Source organism: Lycium barbarum, chromosome 1 (assembly GCF_019175385.1).
Source record: "Lycium barbarum isolate Lr01 chromosome 1, ASM1917538v2, whole genome shotgun sequence".
NCBI classification, from domain to species: domain Eukaryota; kingdom Viridiplantae; phylum Streptophyta; class Magnoliopsida; order Solanales; family Solanaceae; genus Lycium; species Lycium barbarum.
In genome coordinates, this window is record NC_083337.1 from 133,001,448 (window position 1) to 133,023,534 (window position 22,087).

Below are 22,087 nucleotides of genomic sequence, written 5' to 3' on the forward strand. Positions count from 1 at the left end.
TATGGCGGGCAGCGGCATCCTTTCCTGTTGGAACCTTTTCGAGTAGTTGCGGGGCATCTCATCATTTCTTTGCTTTATAGCAAAGATGTCTTCTTTGTGCATCTCGACTCTTCAAGCCCCAACATGAGCTTTCATGAACGTATCTGCAAGAACAACAAAAGAGTCAATAGAATATTTAGGCAAAAGATTGTACTAAGAAAGCGCTCCCTTGACGAGCGTGTGTTGATTTTTTTTACGGCATGACTGATTCAATTTCGTGTTGTTTGAGGTCATGTCTGGCGATGGCCGCTTCAAAGGTCGTTATGTGCTCTTCTGGGTCTATGGTTCCGTCATATTTAGACATATCAGTTATTTTGAGTCTCTTTAGAATTGGAGCGGTGATCCACTCTCGTGGTATGGTAGTATCCCGTATTTTTGAGCTCCTACACCCTTCACGATAGATGGCGCCCCCGGTATCTAGTTTATCCTTTCATGCACTTCTTTTTCGACCCTGATAAGCCCTTTATCGAACGTGTCTAGCCATTCTTTCGCACCGTCAGTCTCCCCTCTTTTGACCTGCAGTGTTGTGGAGGCTTGTTCAACGTTCTGGTTGGACGTGGGAGTCCCAACCCTGGAGTGGTTGATCATAGCGGCCATAGTCGTCTCCATTCACTGCATTATCTCATTTTACGAATCGGGAGTGGCTACAACCTCATCGTTAGTCAGGGAGCCTCCTTCTGAGGACTTCCCTTTCACACTGGTTTCTGTTTTTTCGCCCGGAACCTGGCCGAGCCTTTCAGCAAACACGCGTCTCTGAGGCCCCCTCTGATTCCTCTACGCTTGAAATTCCTCCACTTCGCTCTTCATTAGGCTGTCTTTGTGTAATCCCACCTCTGTCGTTCTTGTGCTCCCGAGAGGACTTATCGTTATGCTCAGACACTATCACTTCCACTATGTTTGTCACAGCTCGCGTGTCCTCAAGTTCATGAGACTCATGAGAACTATTGCTTATCCTCGACGTGCTTGGTTATGTATCACGATCACACCTGCTTTCCTATGAGTGAGCTCTTGCTGCAAATCAGGATGCCGCCACAGCTGTTTATCCCCACAGATGGCGCCAAATTATTTTTCGGTGAAATCGGGTTTAACTAAAAAAAGTAGTTAGAGATTTGTTTTCATAGGATTTGAAGATAAGTAGGTTGTATCAGATCCAGAGAAATCTATCCGTGAGCCCAATCCGGAGAAGTTTAGATCGTGATGCAGTCGAATGAGCTACAAAAGTAATATAATATGATCAAAACAGATAAAAATGACTAGAAAGTAATGATTCAGTGTATATACCATGTTCTTATAAGAATAGAATGATGTTTACAGGAGTGTGTGTGTGAAATAAGATGATGCCTTTCCTCTCTCCTAAGACTCCTTATATAAGCCCAAGCAAGACTTTTCTAACCCTAATGTTCGGGTAATGTGACACGACTATGGCTCAACATGCGTTTCTGCTATGACACACTAATCGAGGTCTGCAGACATGACCCGAGTTGGTGGGAATGGAGGACAACTGTGTAGATACCCCGAGCACTTCGAGCTTCCGATTGCAAAGGCTTGCCCGGGTACGCATTTTGTCGAATGCCCCATCCTTCTACCCTAAGCTAGGTTTATATAAGCCACTCCTCAATTTTTCATAATCCCCGAGGTACAACTGACTTGACCTTTCTGCCACCCCAATGTATATACTTGTGGTGGTACTCTGACTGATGACTGCTGATGTGACAGAAATTGGTGAGAATGGGAACTAGCTGGACAACCCCTGTGGCCGTAATGGGAACCCGGGTCTGGACACCCTTTTGCCCCTATACACTTAGTTTGACCAAACACATCAACTCTCTAGAATAAGCACTTTTAAAATAAAATTTAAATTTTTTTTAAAAAAAAGCATTTTTGACTTCCCAGAAACTTAAACTAGCTTTAACAGTCTAGCTTCTAGGTTGGCCAAGTACCAATTCTTAACTAATTAATCCTAACTCTTAAGTTCTTAATTAGAGAAATTTAAAAGTTGCGAGCCAAACTGCTAAGTTTATCAAAATGTGTGTACTATTGATGTAGGCCATTGACCTTATCACCTACTAGTACTAGTAGCTATGGGCAAGTTTGGCCTTGCTATAACAACTTGAGTTGTAAATGATATTTGAATTCAAAGCTTGAGTCTGGAATTGGACGTAAGTCTTGTTTTAGGAAAGAGATACATTTGAATTCAAAACCAATATGTGAGCGTAGACTGACACATGATATTTGCCACTTAGAAGCATATCCCATCATGATGAATGTCTGTTGATACACTTTTTTGGATACTTAAACACAAGTTTTGCATGGAATAACTGTAATAATTATTATTTTGATCGACGTAATTAAAAGATGTTATATGCAACAATGTTGACGAATAAGTGTGTCCATTCGACCTAAACTTAGGTAGATTGAATAACTTATTTCGAGATAGAGATTAGAAGAGTAACCATGAGAACATTATTGCTCGAAAATAATACTGACTGAACAAGAACGGTCTATACGGTAATATTCGTATGCTTATTATAGTACCTAGTTTTTTTTTTAATGTAATATACGTTCTGACTTGTGTCTATTTATTTATCTTTGATAAAGAGAGATAGTATTAAGAACGAAGATATTTGAAACAAGGTCGGAGTGACCTCTATGATGGACAAGATGAGGGAGGCGAGAGTGAGATGGTTGGGGCATGTGAAGAGGAGATGCACAAATGCCCGGCCCTGTGAGGAGGTGTGGGAGGTTGACTATGGTGGGTACCGAGATAGGTAGAGGTAAGTCGAAGAAGTATTGAGAAGAAGTGATTAAATAGGACATGACACACCTGCAGATTACCAAAGACATACCTAAATAGGAGGATGTGGAGGTCGAGGATTAGAGTAGAAGGTTAGTAGGTAGTTCCTTATCAATATTGTTATTATTGTTCTCCTGCCATCTTATTCTTCGATTTTATTATTACATGTTGTTTTCTTTGCTTCGGTTACTGCATTTATTTGTTGTTGCCCCTTTATTTTTGGCATGTCTTCTTCACTACTGTATTTTCTATCCATATGTGATTTTGCTATGCTTTACTTAAGTCGAGGGTTTATCGGAAATAATCTGTCTACCTTCAAAAAGTAGGGGTAAGACTGCATACACACCCTCCTCAAACTCTACTTGTGATATTACACTAGATATGTTGTTGTTGTGGTGGTGGATAAAGTCAGTATTTATAAAGATTTGGTTTAGCCCAAATCCAACTCATAGGGGGGCTCAAAAAGATGACAGACACGAAAAACCATTGGCGAATAGTTTACAATGTGTTATTTTTCTTTATTGTACAATAAAATCCACTTTTTAACAAGTCAAATGTATAGCTAGATATTGGTGGGGAAAAAAGGAACACTTTTTTGAGTTACAGCGAGCTCTGTCTTACTATTCAACTCATCTTGATCCAACAAGGGCTTTGTCTTAATAAACTCATCTTGATCATGACAATCATTGAATAAACCCATTTTAACCAATTCAAATTGGCACTAAATTGATGTCTGTATCTGTTGCACTCTAAGTAACCTTTTCTGTTACTATGTCAACGCTTGAACAAAATTATGGCAAAATTATAACTTCAAAGTCTAAATGTTGAAAACTCTTTGTTACATCAAATACGAAACGAAAACAGACTTCCATTAAGTTGCTTTCGTTGCGTTTGAAGGTGGAATAAATTAAATAGCAGGTGGAAAATCTAAGAATGAAGAGATATTTGATAAGTGCTGGCCACGTTTACATTTGCGTCTCAAATAATTAAATACAGTATAAAAGTCCACATGGGGTAAAGCTGAACAACAAATCACTCTCTTACATTCAATTATGGGGTACAAAATGTCGTTTCCTACATATTAAATAGATGCAACAACAGAATCCTATGGCTCATAACTTAAAACAGTTAATGGATTACTGATTAGTCATTACATCTGAGATAAGAAAAAATAAAGAGGAAACAATTAAAAAACAAACATACTTTTCCCAAATCCAGAAATAGCAAGCAGGTGAGCACCAGAGGTGTGACTGAGGTCAATGAAGTGAGTAAAAATCGTAGAATATCAGGTGTGTTTCGTACGGAGGAATACAATTTTGACAATATTTTTCAATTTTCTCATGTATGTATTTCAAAACATTTTTCCAAGGAAACCAGTTCCTTAAAAATAGATAAAATGTTTCATAAGCGGCATTCCATATTGATTGTCTCCTCACCACCTTGCCCCCGCCCCCACCAAACATAGCCATGAAAAAACTCTTTCAAACCTGACATAATACACCCCCGTCCATCCTCTCGCTCTCTCTGAACATAGCTTTAATTGAATTCAGAAATCTCAATCTTCCTATCTACCTTAATTTCGCGAGCATAGTTACTTTGTACTTGAACTTGTAGAAGATAGTAGATACTCGGATGGAATATTGAGGTGCTTGCAGGCTGACCCAAACACCACCTCCAAAAAAAAAAAAAAAAAGTAGATAGAACGAAATTAGGACTAGATTATAGAATTGGAGAAAAACATCATCTCAGTAAAGTTCCTGTCATTATCTTATTAAGTTCGTCTGTTTGTATATGTTTGTATGAGCATCAGTCGGTTTAGTTTCTGACACACATCACTTAGCATACACTCTTCAGAAAATTATAGAATAACACAACGGTATTAGCTTGCAACAAAAGGTAAATTCCCTGAATGGAATAACAAACTATATTAAGTCGATGAAAAAGGGAAGTTCCATGCATAATAATGATACCTACTCCCTAAACTAATAATGGACACAAAAAAATGGAGTTCCATTATAAATCCTCATTCTGATAAAACAAACAAGCAGAAAAAGCATTGGTCCTTGAGAACTACAATAATACTTTAAGAACTATATTAGTACTTTGAAAAAAAGAGGTAAAATTGCTGATGATATACACCGTGCAAGTGGAATGCTGAAAGTGCCTTCTCCACTTATGTGGCCAGTATTGAACCTTTCATTAACTTCAGAAGCCAAGCAGTGAAGTTCTGGTCTTCGAAAGGTGCAATAAAGAGGCAATTAACAGGCCATGAGCCAGAATTACTGAAAAGGGAACGAGAATGGAGCATGTGGTGTAATGAACCAATGAACACATTATCATATCATATAAGTGCTCAGTACAAAGGGATGTCACCATCCATCAAAGGGTGAGATGGGTTGGTAAAAGTTCCTCTACACTTAACGAGAGATTTGTGTTCGAGCCTTATGAAAAACATTTCACCGGAGAGAGTTTTACCCCTTATTAGGTCCCGGAATGAATTCGGGTATTGATCAAATAAGTAGACTCCAGACACACAGGATGCTTAAAGCAACAAAAAGACATCACTCTCCTTTTTTCATTTCATTGTTTAACATTTTAGGCATTAATGGAAGGCATTTTGCAGAAACTCTGATTGTTTCATATGTTTCACAATTTAATTCTTCCCCTTGCACCAAAGAGATAAATATACAGCATGTTGTACTAGAACTGGTGATGGATGACAAATAGAGCAGTTTTTTCTAGGGTTAAGCAGTGGAACAGTTGGAAAGTCTTATATTAGAGCAATATACATGCAAGTCTCATTGAGGTTAAATTTCAAGCTGCCCTCTAAAATTTGTGATGAGGCATCTAAACTTGATCTAGGGACAGCGGTAGAGATACTTTAGTCTATATAGACACAAAAAGAACCCTCAAGACCAATCAATTTAGAGATCACTTGACGTTACCTGATTAATTGTAGAAGCAACAGCTTTCCTTTGACAACTTCAATAGTAATATTTCTCCATCATTGCTCCTTGCCCAATCTACCTCCAGGATTTGTTTCAGCCTTTTCTTTTGCAAGGTGCTAGCTTAGTTTATGGGGCTATTCCTTATCATGGTATTATCTAGGAGTAGAAATATCAAAGTGCATGTTTGCTTGTAGACCAGAAATAGTCATTGCAAGCAACAGAATATTTGAAACTTATGAATGTCAGCATATTCCATATACAGATTAAAGAAGATGCTCTTGATTCTCAACATATGTCGCCGCACACACTAAAAGTTTTTTCTAGAGAAACCCGCCAATAGCTTTTTTTTTCGTGTTTCTAAAAATCCACTGTTGACCACAAATCTTAACAGTTATATTCTCTATCAATAGGGGGCTTCAGTTTCAGCTTTTCTAAACACAATGCTGGTCACAATTTCTATTGTCGCCAAGAAATGTATACACCCTAGGCGCTCATTGATATCCATGTTAGAGTTTCATTACAAAAAACAAAGTATAAGCAAAATTCTCCAGATACAACCCACTTTCTAAGTGCAGAAAACTAAGACCAACACAAGCCTTTGCTATCATGAGCGTGTATAATTTGTATTCTTACAATTTTCTCCATTGTCATTCTGGCATACTTTACTACTTTACCCCTTAGCAAGTAAAAGAAAACAAAAACTATGTTATTCCTGCAAGATAATAGATTCAAACAAATTGATTTTTAGCACTAATTTTAAGGCAAGGAAGAAACTTAGGCCACATACACAAGTAGCTTATGTATCAATATATGACATTTTCACCAATCACTTATATGCCATATATTATGAACAACATACAGTAAAGCAACTATTCGGCATGGAGCATCAGCACATACCCTGCAACAAAGTAAATATGGATGTCTGCAATTAATACAAAGGCAATAAGTATACATGGATCAGCCATGTGCTTTATTGCGAAATGCGGCCAGATTAGTAACAACAACAAGAAGATACCCAGTATAATCCCACCCCACCAGGTGGGGTCTGGGGAAGGTAGAGTGTATGACCTTACCCCTACCTTGGGAGGTAGGGTGCGGCCAGATTAGTAACATGATCTACTAATGCTGCTTCTTTATAAAAGATGGATCCAATACAATACCAAGTTGAAGAGTGATGTTGAAAGTTAAGAGAAATCATTAATAAAATTGCATAGAATATGTTAATCAAGTTGATCAAGTTATGCTATCAAGTAGAATTTTGCTATGGCATCAAAGATTTACAATCTTAGAAGAGATTTACATCACTTTCGCCCAGCGGCAGGTGACCTTACGCTGCTTGTCTGACCAAAGTGTTCCATTCTTTTCGTAAGTTCACAATTAACTATTTTTAACCGTTCAAAGCAGCACCGATCTTATTTCTGGTGAGTGTTTCCATGGCACCACATGTTTTTTTTAGTGATTATTCCTCATCACCATCTCTTTCAACTACTATTCTGACCATTTTCCAATGACTTTTCAAGAAAGCATTTCTAGGACTTCTTTTTGCGTCATGGTATCAGAGGCTAGATAGTTTCCTTGAACGTTGAATTCTAACTCGGCAACTTTTTAGTTACTCATCATTCTATGTTGATGATGTTAACATTTGCTTCACCATACCTCTTTCAACAGATGAGAATAGATTCTTGTTACTAAAAGGAACACTTTCGTATGCTGTACGATTACCAGCGACTTTCCAGAGGAAAGAGTTTTGGCACTGCTTTTCTTTTCAGTGATAGTTCACTATTCTGGTGGCACTAGACAAACAATTGTTTACTACGATTTTTTAGTATTTCTTGTTTCCAGAATACGTAAAAAAGCTGTTTCCCATCTTGAGCTTTAATGTTATGTTAAAATTTAAGAGAATTACCAAGAGAATAATGTGTAAAATATTCTTAATGATGGTGTAATTAAGCTGGATATTCTAAAGAACCTCCTCTTTCTTTTAAATAAAATATTTTTATCATGATGAATGAGAAAAAAATACCTACTTATAAGGAATGATCAATCATTCAACAGACAATCCACCAACAATGCTTCAATCCTAAGCTAGTTGAGATCAGTTATATAAAACAAGTGTATCTATTGCGATCTATTCAGGTCCATCTTGTTCCAAACTTATATAAGGAACACCATAGATAATTTCATATTTCCAAAAAAAAAAATTGAGATAATATATTAATGGACAAAAATTGGTTGCAGATTGGGTAGTCTAATTTTCCATTTATTGATGGAATCCCCGCAAATTTTAATTCCGATGAATTTTCTCAATCATAAAAGATACAAATCAGAAAGAAATATATTGACCATCGAATGGTGGAAAATGCTCAATAGCAGATGGTGAAGCAAGGGATTCCCCCCAGTTATTCAGATACCTATTTCTGATTACATATGATTTTACCATATATTTAACATTTGATCGAAAACAAAATCTACTCAAAGTTCAGCTCCTTCAAATTAGATCAAGTTTGGTCTGTTCAGACAACTCAGTTGAAATCTCAAGATCGATCAGGGTTCTAAAAGTAAAAAAGATCCAGCCAGCTTAAAGAGTAGATCTAAATCTCAAAAAAAATCAGTATGCTACAATTTAGATAAGACATCGAAAGCTTGACACTTTGACAATTTTTCAACAAAGAAATTATTTAAGTCCAGGAAAACTCATTAAAGCCCAATAAGTCGCTAAAGAAGTCACTCGTACTTTCTTATCAAAAAAAGAAGTAACTAATACTCAATAATACAGATACAGCACAAATTCAAGTGATACTAATACTTAAAAGCCATAGGAAAATATGAGTCCTCGGGTCCTTATAAAAAAATATGAGTCCTTGGGTCATTACCGGTCACAACCTCAGACTCAGAGTAGACGAATGGAAGCTGCCGTGGAAAATCAGCAACATTATGCATATCATAAAACTAACATATAAGGACAGGACAAAAGATAACTACAATTTAGTTGAGATGTTGTAGTCCCTTTGTTTTAAATTAGATCATGCTTTTCTTTTTCGTCTGTCCCATATTACTTGGCCATTCCCTTTACACACCGAGCTTTTCCTTCTCTAACTACTCTTAACAATTTTTATGCTAATACTCCCTCCACTCCGGAAACAGCCATCCTACCTTGGTAGGAGTAAGGTCTGCGTACATTATACCCTCCCCAGACCCCAAGATGTGGGATTTCACTGGGCTGTTGTTGTTGTTGTTGTTGTTACTCCCTCCACTCCGATCTATAAGACATTCTCTCCATTCGGGATATTGCAAAATATTGGAGTATTATTTTATACAACTTTCGTACTTTTATGAGTTTAACTTAATTGACTATTCATATATAAACTTCGATATGGCGCTTTCTATGTTAAACTAACTTTTCGCCTATTACTTCAAACACATTTATAACTTTGTATTTGGCCAAACACCACCACCACCAACAACAGCATACCCAGTGTAATCCCACAAGTGGGGTCTGGGGAGGGTAGAGTGTACGCAGACCTTACCCCTACCTGGGGAGTACTACTTTACAATATTTTAATGTTACGATTAATCTGCCACTAATTCAACATATCAAAGTATTGTTTTAACACTCTTTTATTACTCGACCTAATAAAATATTCAAATTAGCTTGGTAATCTGTGCTAGTAAAAGTAAGTAGGTTACTTTAGGAAAGAAAGTAATTAGAATCATCACATCAAAGGTAAAAGTCAAGCCACAATCTTCTCAAGCAAGTCTATTTTCAAAAACTCCTCACATTCGTTATTGCTCTTCACCTTCACTAAACCAAGCTCCTTATAAGGATTGAGAAAAGAAATCAGCCAATTATCTTCCCAACTCTAATAAGAGGGTACCATAAGAAGTAAATCTTGTATAGCAGGTTCGATAGTAAATTGAAAGATTTTTTGGTAGAATGGGATTTCTCATTATCTGAATGCCTGTAAAAGTGAAAAATAGTTACCAATTAAGAGCGGGCCTCACAGATCAAAATAAGTTATACGAGCCGTCTGGAAGCATAAAAACATTGGCTAAAAATGTCAAAGAATCAGCGTACTGCAACAATATTACAGAGAATAAGATATCTTAACATGATTATCATCACAACCAGCACTTGTACAACATATTTAGAATGTAGAAGTTCAACATACCTATAGCTAAAATGAAAATTGGGCACGCGAGCTTACAATTTATGGTTCAAGTTGTCGTAACACTGCAAAACTGTTGTGCTACACATCTTCTCTTTGTATTACTGAAGGAGTAGGTGGTGTCATTATCTCATTTTGACTTTGACCTCTTGTATGAGACTTGTCTTCCACGAAGGGTTGCTGTCTTTCAGGACTATGAACTTCATTTGCAAATCTGCTGGGGCTTGGGGTGCTGCTTTTTATTATTGGAGGTGGAGAGGAGTCGTTTGCAAGAGGATATAGCCCATCCTCACGAGGCAATGGAGATATACTTTCATCTTTTTTAATAAAAAATTTATCCTCCACAATGTCATAGGAATTTCCAGTCCTTACTTCCTGAGCAAGAGAGCACCAACAGCAGAAAAGCCATAGTGCACAGTCAGCAACAGAAGGTTTACCACAACAAGTATTGTAAGGAGGCAAATTGTATCTTTTTCTCATCTGAATCCTCCAAAAGCCACCATATAGTAACCCAAACAGACAAAGAAAAATCCCAGTAAGTCCTAATGCCCCCCTGACAGTATCATTGTCAATATTAACAGCAGCCAAATTGAAGATCCAGAAAGGAGCCATACAGAACAGAAGAAAAGTTGCAATATGAACATACATGTTTCCAAACCCAAGTCTCTCCATATTCCAACCAAAAACACAAAAACTGCAGAACAAAGAGAGATATGCCATAGAAATATCATCCCAAAAATCAAGAATGCCTCCACTCCATTGTGGTCTAGTTTCAACAAGTCTCCCTTCATCTGATACAAAAGAAAATCTCTTTTCCAATGATTTTCTTCTCAGTTGGCTAGATGTGCTGCTCTCGGGAGCTGTTGTTCGAAGTTGCGCTTCCTCGTCTACCTCAGTTTCATAATCTTTTCCAAGAGGGCTGAGCATAGAGTAAACTCCAGCAATGGCAGGTGCACCAATTGCAACTGAAATACATAGTCCTACCCCGATAGCTGGTCTTTCTGACCTCCTGTAACCTAAATTAAGCCCACACAGAGCATATTGAGCAAAACAGTTGAGATTAAGTAATCCAACAACCACCATCATGTGTGTCCATTCATGGGGCTTATATGTGCCATGTTTGCAGTAAATCTTTCTCAGCTTGGAAATATCTTCTGACCTCCATCGCATTAAAAGAACAAAGTGATATAGCCTTTGAGGGTGTTGGTACAGACACATGAGAGTAAACAATGCATTAAGGATTTGGTTATTCACTTCAAACCATGTATCTCTCTGAGATTTCTTAGGAATGGCATGGTTCAACATCCCTGTCATCACAAGAAATAAAATCGCACCAGAAACAGCAACAATTACAATCCAGATAAAAAGTACAATATTCAGCAGATTTCTGAACCACTCTTTCCCCATTTTGCTAAGAGATGCCCAATCTAATTTCCGTGAAAATAGCCTAGTAAGGCGTTGACGGAGATGAAGGCTGCTAGAAGAAGGTACAGTTCGAGAAAAGGTATCTCTTTCATCGGCTATCTGTTGAAACTTTGCAGATGGAGAACCCAAATTACCAAAGTTGAGGAACCTTAGCCTTTTCGGAATAGCAAGAGTGATACCCTGGAGACGGCTCTGAGAATTTTCATTATTTACAAGTCCCCTTTGAGATGTTGAAACATGGAGAGGTACATTAGTCTTAACTTGTCCAACCTTAGGTTCCTCAACACTATCGTGATGTTCACCATTGCCAGCAGATGTCATTCTTGCTTCCCTTGAATGTTATTGGGTTCACAGTCAAAGTATTAAACTTTAACAGATCATTATCTACAGCTTTTCCACTTCAATGGGGCAAAATAAGCATCTAAAATCTGTAAATTAAGACAGCTATATCAATAATCAAATGCTCCAACATTTCTGGTAGCAAAAAGAAATCTGTCCTCCGCAAAGGGCTAGAAAACTAAAGTTACATAAAAACCCTACAAAAAACAACAACAACAACCCAGTGTAATCCCACAAGTGGGGTCTGGAGAGAGTAAGATGTACGCAGACCTTACCCCTACCTTTGTGGGGTAGAGAAGTTGTTTCCGTAGACGCTCGGCTCAAAAGAATTGTAATCAAAGCAAGATTGAAAGGACAACAATGACAGCAAAATAACAAGAGGTACAAAGCAACAGATAGTAGTAAAGATTGGAGGATAAGAACCTATGCGAATACCAATAAAAACCGTACAAACATGTGATAAAATAAGCTACTCCCTCCGCCCCAAAAAGATTGTCTTAGTTTGACTTGACACAGAGTTTAAGAAATAAATGAAAGACTTTGTGTGGTCCAAAACAAGCCTTAGATATTTGTATGGCTGTAAACCATCTCATAAAGTTAAAATATTTCTAAATATAAAAATGTGTCAATCTTTTTGAGACAAACTAATAAGGAAAGTAAGACAATTTTTTTGGGACCGAGGGAGTAAATGAATTTCCTAAAAGCTCACTCAAGACATTAGACACACCGTACACATATTGAACTAAACTAACCAAAGAAAAACATAAGCAAATGAATATGAATCAGGGAATTGGCCACAATTTTGTTATTAACAGTTTTATCTCATTATCAACAAGAACTGAAAATCACAGCAGAAAGTTCAAATATACATTTTATTAAGACATTTAAAGAAAGAACAAGCACAAAGGTGGGCATATTACCAAGAACTATAAATACAGTTCAACAATGAATACTAATTGAATAAATAAGCAAATAAGACACAAAAGTCAACATACCATAAATACAACATACAGATGAGAGTAATCTGAATCAAAAATTGAAGCTTTGGGTTTTCTGGGTTGTGCTCCATTAACCTATCTCGAATTCAAAAAAGAAGCATCTTTAGAATTATTTAATTTTTCAGGGTTTACTTCATATGAAAGAACAAGGATGCCTAAAGCCACCAAAAGGGAAGATAAACAATTCAAAAGCCAAATGAGTAGAAAAATCCAAGGAATCTATGCCACTTACAGATCAGAAAAGAAAAAAGAAAAAAAAGCACCCTCAGCGTACAAATGTCTCTCTCTTACGTAAGCATTGAGACATCTTTAAAATCTGCAGGAACATGCTTTATAAAAAATGATTTAACATATTTAATAGTCCAATGTTTTGTATGTTTAGTTTATATGTCATCATTTTTTTTCCAGTTAAACACAAGCAGAAAAAAAAATACACAGATGGAAGTGACATACCCGATGTAATGGTAAATTGACTGAATGATCTGGAAATGAGTAATATTTGAACCTTTTTGTTAATTTGGACAATGGGCAGATGTTAAGGAAGTCTTGACATTTTGGTCTGAAATCCCATTTAGTGTGGGACTATTCTCTAACTTTATATGTTACTAGAAGGTGTTAATTTGCCGTGATCTAATTTTCTTTCCCTATTGGGTCTTTTGTCATGCTGTTTTTTTCTTTTTCCTCACCTACGCCCGACATCTCCCACTAATTCAAATTTGCATTAGAAAATCTCACTTGGGAGATTTTATTTCCTAGGCTTGAACTAGGACTCTATTAAGGAGGGGTCACTTATCATTCACCACAAGTTGTTGGGTATAGGGCAGATGATCCAAATATAATATGTTACGTTATATCGAACGAGGCAACAGTTCGGAGAATTTAGATAAATAGTATAATATATATGTCACGTTAAACAAGATGACAGCCCAAGAGAGCCTCAAATAAAACATGATATGTCACTTCAAAAGAAGTGACGGTTAATAAGTGATGTCACCTCTTTTGATGTCACCTCTTTCGAGGTGACATTCCAAGTTTTCTCCTTGAAAGGAGGGCAGCCCAAATTAAATATTTCCTATGAAATTGAGAATATGTTAGCATGAACAAATATCAAAGATAGAGAGTAAGATTGTAGTCTCATATTGATAGTTAAACAAAAGTTACAAATAAGATGTAAGAATATTCTCAATGGTATCACACTTTTTAGAGAAATCATATTTGATCCAACATAAATAATATCAAATTATATTAAGAATATATTTGAATTGTTTTAATCCAACAAAACTTTAGTGGTACCGTGCTCTGTAAATCCGTTATACTAATATCTTTGTCGCTCTGTCACAAACAAAATACAATTAATTTAATACTATAAAGGGCTGGTAGCTGTAGGCATGCTGACATTGTTGACAGTCCAGGTCGTAAGGAAGGTAGCCAATTCGGGGAGTGAATAATCGTCATGGAACTTAAAGTTAACAACGTGACATAATAGAAGATTTGTCGTTGATGAGTTTTACATCTACCAATTAGTAGTTTAATCCTATTGACTGGATAATTAGGCATTCTACGAGTCAAACTGTTTTAAGGCCAATAAAACCTTTTTTTTACCTGAATACTTATACCCTCTTAGTCTCAATTGATTTTATACACTTTTTTTTTTAGTCTGTCCCAAAAAAAAGATACATTTTCATATTTAGCAATAATTTAACTTGAAACTTCACTTTTTAAAATGATTTGCAACCACACAAATATCAATTACTTATTTTAGACAACAAGTTTCAAAAGTGTTCTTTTCTTTCTTAAACTCTATGCCTAATCAAATTATATCACATAAATTGGGACGGAGGGAGTAATATATATAGGAGTAATATCTTCGTGCTCTGCCATTAAAAAACGTCTAAATTTAATGTGTTTTTTTTTTTTTTTGGGTGAACCTGTATATGTTTTCGGTGTGTCTAACCTCTTGAAAAACAAAGGAATAGTTAAATTATTTTATTGTTATAAAACAGAGTGTAATCATTAGGAAATTTACTCTTAAATGTTGGACGTAAAACCTACTTAGAGCCCGTTTGGATTGCTTATAAGTTGCTGAAAATAACTTATAAGTTGTTTACAGCTTTTTTGAGTGTTTGGCTAGCCAGCTTAAAGCTATTTTGTGCTTAAAATAAGTCCAAAAAAATAATTGAACCCATTTGGCTTAGTTTATCTAAAGTAACTTATAAGCTGAAAATAACTTATAAGCTGAAAATAATAAGTTGAACTACCCCAATTTTTATTTTTTTTACTTATAAGCTATTTTCAGTTATTTTTTTAAGCCCATCCAAATAGGCTCTTATATATTAGTAATAAAAAAAAGTTGTACGAATTTTAGCGATAACTTATTGTCTTTTTCAACGTTATTAAGTTGTTATAGGCCCACAAATTTCAAACTGCATATGTAACTTCAGTCCTACTTTTTTTTTCCTCTTTAGTTCAACGACTCCAACTTTTGGGACAAATAACAATGCCACTTGTCAATTTTCTGTTCGGTCAAAACAATAGTGATATTGATAGAAAACAAATAGTGATATTTATTTACACAATCAATTTAAAATGCAAATATCCTAAGAACTCTCGGTCTAAGGTTTCTATGGCTTCCAGTTTGAGGGATTGTTTGCTTCACATACTAAGTATATGAGAATTATAATACACAATTATCATATACATACTAACAATAGGAACGAAAATTGTTATCATAATGTATAAATTTTAGTTTAAACAGAAAAATTAGTTCTTACACTATCTAATATTATCATGATTTTCATTTTAGTTTACAAAAACAAGACGGCTCATTTTAAAGGTACTTTTGTCATTTGGGATACTCTATGTAATACATGCAATCTTATTATATTTTATCTCGCATTAATTAATAAAATAAAACATATGTTTTCAAAAGTTTCGGCGGATATTATTGGTGTGTTCGGTATGAATTTTCCATGAAAAATACTTTCTTTTAGAAAAATAAATGGATTTCTTACTTATTTTCTTGTGTTTGGTACGTATGATGTACACAAATACTATGGAAGGTGGGAATAGGGGCTACGGGAGTGAGGGTGAAGAGGAGGTGGCTTGAAGGATACAATCAATGTAGAATGCTACTTGTGGTACTTGTTTTCCCTACTTTCACTAGGGAAGTCATTTTCCTCATTTTTAAGGAATTTGTTTTTCTTAGAGAAAATGTTTTTCAAAAAATTTGACCAATTTAACATAAAAAAATTGGAACACTTTTCAGAAAACATTTCTTCCATGTGTGCGGAAAATCAGAATGGTAACCGGATGTCGTTTCGTAGTGCAACGTTTCATGTTGTAATCAAATGGTATATGTTAGTAATGTAGAGTTTTATGCTGGAACCAAGTGTTGTATCAACATAATGCAAAACTATATATCAGGGTAATAAACAACGCTATTAGATATATGATTATGTAACAAAAGAAAAAACCAATGTAGTTCACAAATAGTATGAGACTGTCAGGGAAGAAAAAACTCAAGTGAGATCATCTTCCTCTAGCTCCTTAGCCTTCACTGCTTCCTTCACTTTCAGTAGAAGTGTTGTCTTCCAACCATCCTGGAGTGAAATACATGTAAACAGAAACATCGTAAGTAATTGCGAAGATGAACAATGAAAAAGACAGCATAGTACATAAGATGTTTTCATTATAATTGAGCCAAACGAATTTGACATCACAATTCAGTCGGATGATGAAACCAATCGATTTACAAGTAGTTAACTTCTTGCAAGACTACATTATCAAATATCCAGATCAAGACAAGGATTCCTTTTCTTTTATGCAGTTGTTTGAGTAAGGGGGCAAAAGGGCATCACCGATAACTTACTTAAGATTAGTGCCTCAGGTGTGACCTATTGCACTTGTTGCCGTTGCAGGCAGACGCAGAGTCATGATTTCAACTTTATGGGTTCTGGATTTTAGAACGACAACTTTAAGTGGTAATAACTGGGTTCTACGTTTAATATTTATACATATTTAATGAACTTCTTAACACAAATTCACGGTTTGAGCAAAAGCTACTGGATAGGCCGAACCCCTATCCGGGCTTCTATCTCCGGCCCTGATTGCAAGTGTCAAATTCTACATTCGGCTGAGGGAAAAATACACTGTGTGATTTCTTTCTATCTACCTAAGCCTTGGTGGGTAGATTTATCCGGTAGATGTGTTGGTAGGATGTAGCAAGTACCCTGGAATAATCAAAGTGTGCGCAAGCTGGCCCCTACTCCACCACATCCAAAACACAGTGTCAAATTCTGCATTCAAATTCCATTCAAGTTCCTAGAGTTGATCTAAGCCTCTAAACAAGGGCTCTTTACCCTTTGCATTCAAAGAACGGATTAGAAAAATGAAACAGTTCAACCTTAAATCCACTTAAACGTGAAGTGATATAGATGGACTTCATAGAGCATGGACAAAAAACAGATGTGATTAGTCTCTACCTTCACAATCTGATGGGCTGAATAACTGATTGACATGAATTTCTAACCTAAAATGCTAGAAAAGAAAAAGATCCAACAATTTCAGGTACAATTTTTTGCCATGGGAACCAAGAATTTGACTATGATATTCAAGCATTATTAGGGAGTACGTGACTGAAAAATGTGAATCCAAAACAAGAACGAAGTAGCTTGAATTTACCAGTCGTGTCATGTTATCATATTCTCTGATCACATCAGTAAACTTGTCAATGTTTTCCTCGTCAATAGCAGCTGCCAAATCCTGCATGAAAAAGGTAATCTAAGTTAGTCTGTAGTTACTACACGCCAAAATCATTTATGCAATGGTTGAGGAATACTGAGTAAAAACACTTGAGTGAAAGTAACAGGAACCCCTTAGTTAGACAAGCTATGACATACCACTAACAATTTGTACTCACGTGTACTTGAAAACGTGGGATCCAATTCCTGCAGATGAAAAGGCAGTATTTACTTAAGAAATCATGCATTGTCTCTGCGTTAAAATCTTAGAGACACAAGAGGAAGAACTTATCTACCTGATAACGCTCTAATGCATTGTTAATTGCAACGACATCACCTTTACAAAGCTGGCAAATACCAGCATTAAGAAGATGTCCTCTAACTCCATACTTCAATAAGTTGTTCTTGACCGAGTCTCGTGCTATCTCCTCAAATATCTCAATTGCTCTCTGATATCTGGGTGAATATTGTGTCAGACAGTCAATCTTTTCCAAGAAAGAGTCAATTCTTCTTAGACATAGAGCAATTAGAAGTTAAAATAGGACCACTAGTTTATCAACATAACTAAAGGTGAAGCGCTTTTAACATGGCCTTTACTATTGAGATCTTCTCTTAAATTATTATTTATCAGTAGAGGTTTTCTCTCAATTCTGAACTGATTTTGTTTGCTTCATTACTTTCCTTTTTTTAATCATCCAAACATGAGTTTGACGGTACTAGCCTCTCCGGAAAGACTTGGATCAAGTTCAATGATTCCCTAGAGAAATGTGCAAGATTAAAAGGGAAGCTTAGCATCGACATGTTCCGCAAGGAATTATCTTTTGTAAGTTCTAGTTCACACTTTAACCATTTTTTTGTCTTAATTGTGTCAATCTTTCCTCGTTCGACATTGAATTTCTCAATGACAAATATTTGATTTCTTCTTTCAAGAAAAACTACCATAGACCATCAGTACATACTTCTCTGTTTGAGCAGAGAACTCTGCAATTTTCTGCTTGCACTGATTTGCAGTTGTTGTTACATCTTCACTCTGGAAGAGATCAGCTGCTTTCTCATAGAAAACGATAGCCTGCTCCAAATTTTGCTCTTGCTCATACAATTCAGCAACTTCCTGAATACAGAACAAGAGTATCTAGAATCATTTACTGGGAGTAAAAGCCAAATGGCACCTCAATAAGAAATTTCTGAATACAAGGCCAGTTCACTAGACACTTTCTTGATACATAAGCTGTTTGAAGTGTTAAGCAACCTAAAGAAACAAGGCTAGAACTGAATGAAAACACCAATAACTTGACCTTTTGCACCAATATTGTCAAAGGCGAAAACTGCAGAAAATGACAAGGTCTGCTGCTTTAAGCGCAAAATGCGATCAAAGTGCAATGTTTAGCGAAGATACGGGAAATAAAACAAAAATTATGTTATGTAATACAAGAAACTAAAACAAGCGACAATTATATAGATAAAGGATCAAAGAACTACAATCACATGAAAAATATGAAGTAAAATCATGTAAATCAGGTTAATAAATTATTATGAATTTTCAAAGATGCAAACAAATTTCTAACGTTTCTTAAGCAAAATTATATCACTTGTCAGTTAAATTTTTTATTAGTGACATCCTCTTCAATAGAGAGTCCACAGGTGACCAGGCGCAGAGCTTAGAGCCTTGGTGCATGCATTAAGGTGCTGCCTAAGCAAGATGAAGCGCCCGGACAGAGTTGTATCTACCTTTAGGACTTAAACGGCCTCTGTGGAGCCCTTAACAACATTGTATGCAACTCAGAAGTCTGATTAAGCACACAATACCGGCATTGAGAGTATCAGAAAGTACATGCAGCTTCTCAAAGGTAATATAGCTATCTATACCTTGTAATATCTTGCAGACATACTTAGCCTTCCAATCTCCAGAAATATGTTTACTGCCTGCCCTAGACAAGATATTGCCTCTGCAAGATATATGTTGTGAAAAATTCTTAAGCAAAGGAGAAATAAGCTAGAAAGGAAGGGATGTGCAAATACAATGTGATGATTTCACAGAAATTGAACGCAAAAATGATCAACAGATGTCAGATAGTTGCGAAGAGTACACACACCATAAGATTTTTTTCAGTTAAGTACTGATATATGAACCAAGATAGTTACCAAGAGATATCAACTGGTGATCAAGACAATATATTCCAATCTAAGATCCTTATTGAAAATTAGTGACATTTTGTAGAAAAAAGCACAAACTCAGCCATAAAGGAGGGAAGCTAGCAGCTTAAAGACAGTTGAGAAAGTATGCAAGGATATGGTGCAATCAAATATGACATCAACGACCACTCAAAGACCCAAACTTCTCCAGTGAGTTACTAGACCCTAAACCTATTAATGTTCCATTGCTGAAAGAATTATTATAGATGCTTGTATCTAAAGAAATAATGGGCTTATATCAAAATATGTCACGTCAAATACTAGTTTGAAGTGCATGAAATGTTCTAAGAGAACGAGGTATGCTCTAACTTACTAACCCTTAGTATTGGTCTTCTTATGGCAATGAGCAGCATCAGCATAAGCATTAGCAGCCTCATGTTTGCTATCCAACTGTGAAGATGGGTAAAACGATTTCGGGAAGTCAAAATTTTGTAGGAAAAACTAGTATAAAGCATCAGACAGAAATTGCAATCAAGCACAACCTTTAGATGACAATTTGCCAATTTCACATATACAGCTCCAGCTTTATCCCCTGAAAGAATAACAGGGGGAGTTTAGATCAATTCCCAGAATATATCACATGCTGAACTAACTTACAAAACTGCAAGCCTTTTCCATTAAATTCTCCAGAACTCAAAGAATCATCAATCTTGCCATATTAAGACGTCTTTTCCAATAGTACAACTGATTGTCAATCTTATAAAAAGTAGCAATTTAAATTAATGGATAGAGTACTTTGTTCTTCTTCAAAAATTATCTTTTGCCATTTTTAGCCTCAACTCATGTAAGTATATTTAGTGCCTTACACAAAGCACAGAGACTACAGGAGAAACATAAAAATCTTGTACATGTGAGTCATAAGAAAAAGTTAATTCAGGCAAATAGAAATGTCCAAAACATGGTAAAAGTGGCTCAATAAATAATTTTCAAGCAAGATCCCGAAAATATAGATAAATGATAGAAAACAGAAATGATCTTCTTTCCAGCCACTTTACACCCCGAAAAAATTCAGTTTTACGAAAAATTACAGGGTTTTTGTTAATCAAATGCATTGGAACTAATTTGACCAAACAATCATCTGCATGTAAAGAAACATTCATTTAGAAGATGATTGTAGTATCATAGTAGTTAGAGACCATGACATAACCAATTGGAACAAGCTTTAATTACATCATAACAACGAAAAAGTAAATGATTTGGATGACACGCCCCAGGTTTTTTTTTTCCAAGCGTGGAAACCCCGTAACCAGAAATAGTAGGATTGATTCTCGTAATAATAAAATAAATAAATACGTAAGAATTATCGAATTCAAAATAAATATCGGCTAGCACGTATATCGGTTAATTCAATAAAACGGGAATTAGCAGATCAATCGACCAAACAACAAGAATTCGAGCAACGTTCAAATAACAATTATGAACGATCACCATAATGCAGAATTTAAGGGGTGAAAGATAAATAAACAAGATTTATTTATAAGAAATGATAATTTTCCAATGAGTGTAGATAAAAAAATAAAAATAAAAAACTAACAAGATTTGGCGAGTTTGAAACAATTGCCAGCTTTATCAAATAAATCAGCTGCATCTTCAAATTTGGAGCCGAATAGGGCCCACCCACTAAGCTTTTTCTCAGCTTGCTTCTCATATTCCTCTCCTCTGCCTATGTGATCCCCCATTTTTGGACAAATTAAGGCGATGTATGATCAAGTGTAAATTTAGAGAAATAGAGGAAAAAAATGATATCGCAAAATAAATCTACAAGAAGAATGCATGAGAGTATACTCCCTGCGTTTCCATTTATGTAAATGTATTTGGCTGACTACGGAGTTTAAGAAAGAAGATACGACTTTTAAATTTGTGGTATTAAATGAGTCACATATATTTGTAGAGCTATAAATTACTGCATAAAGGTAAATTGTTTTCAAATATAAAAAAGAAATTTTCTTTATAGTACAGACTAATAAGGAAATAAGTTCTCATGAATTGAAATGAATGGAATATATACACACACTATAAATAAACACACGTGCCTGATTAAAAGAGTTTTTTTTTTTTTCCTCAAAAGTTGATTGTCGAAGAAGAAAACAGATTGAATTAAGCACGTGACAATATGAATTCAATTGTAACTTCTCAAGTCTAAAAAATACTGGCCAAGAACACCAAATAGGCACAATTTATACACTAATGCTTTTCACAACAGGTGTATGGTGTGCTGAGGAAACTAATGCTTTTAGATAAATTGAGCGATTTGTTCTAAATAATGTGTCATATCGTTACAAGGCTTTAGTTTAGAAATGAAAGCCAACAAATAGTGTGTGGCTTGGGTCTACGTCACAAATTAGAACTCCACCGGAAACAAAACACTAGCTGAGAAGAGTTGAAAGGCGGATCCATTATTCACCAAACGCTCGCCACAGGTTCTCAAGAATGTTCAATTATTTTA

At 35.7% G+C, this 22,087-nt stretch overlaps 2 protein-coding genes across 5 annotated transcripts; both read right to left on the reverse strand.

The window, feature by feature from the left end:
• Positions 1-9,810: 9,810 nt before the first annotated feature.
• LOC132638055 (uncharacterized) lies at positions 9,811-13,317 on the reverse strand. Of its 4 annotated transcripts, none has more exons than XM_060355054.1 (3): positions 13,163-13,307; positions 12,707-12,784; positions 9,811-11,800 (listed from the first exon to the last, which is right to left on the reverse strand). In XM_060355054.1, the coding sequence occupies exon 3, from the start codon at positions 11,691-11,693 to the stop codon at positions 10,029-10,031; it is 1,665 nt and encodes a 554-aa protein (XP_060211037.1). In that variant the 5' UTR covers positions 11,694-11,800; positions 12,707-12,784; positions 13,163-13,307; the 3' UTR covers positions 9,811-10,028. The 4 variants fall into 4 exon arrangements, with proteins under 4 accessions (XP_060211037.1, XP_060211030.1, XP_060211044.1 ...); XM_060355047.1 differs by lacking the exon at positions 13,163-13,307 and adding an exon at positions 12,942-13,106; XM_060355061.1 differs by lacking the exon at positions 12,707-12,784 and having other exon boundaries at positions 13,163-13,317.
• Positions 13,318-16,088: 2,771 nt separating this feature from the next.
• On the reverse strand, positions 16,089-21,471 carry LOC132603661 (alpha-soluble NSF attachment protein-like). Its single transcript, XM_060316844.1, has 9 exons — positions 21,176-21,471; positions 20,124-20,173; positions 19,959-20,031; positions 19,315-19,394; positions 18,408-18,559; positions 17,745-17,904; positions 17,608-17,655; positions 17,390-17,470; positions 16,089-16,308 (listed from the first exon to the last, which is right to left on the reverse strand). The coding sequence occupies exons 1-9, from the start codon at positions 21,318-21,320 to the stop codon at positions 16,228-16,230; spliced, it is 870 nt and encodes a 289-aa protein (XP_060172827.1). The 5' UTR covers positions 21,321-21,471; the 3' UTR covers positions 16,089-16,227.
• Between the last annotated feature and the right edge of the window lie 616 nt (positions 21,472-22,087).

Excerpts from the sequence above, each read along its gene's own strand:
- LOC132603661 (XM_060316844.1), bottom strand. The coding sequence starts at position 21,320 with ATGGGGGATCACATAGGCAGAGGAGAGGAATATGAGAAGCAAGCTGAG. Across the intron at positions 17,905-18,407 it reads TTCTCTGCTCAAACAGAGAA|ATATCAGAGAGCAATTGAGA; the intron begins GTATGTACTGAT and ends ATATTCACCCAG. Across the intron at positions 17,656-17,744 it reads ATGCATTAGAGCGTTATCAG|GAATTGGATCCCACGTTTTC; the intron begins GTAGATAAGTTC and ends TTTCATCTGCAG.
- LOC132638055 (XM_060355061.1), bottom strand. The coding sequence starts at position 11,693 with ATGACATCTGCTGGCAATGGTGAACATCACGATAGTGTTGAGGAACCT.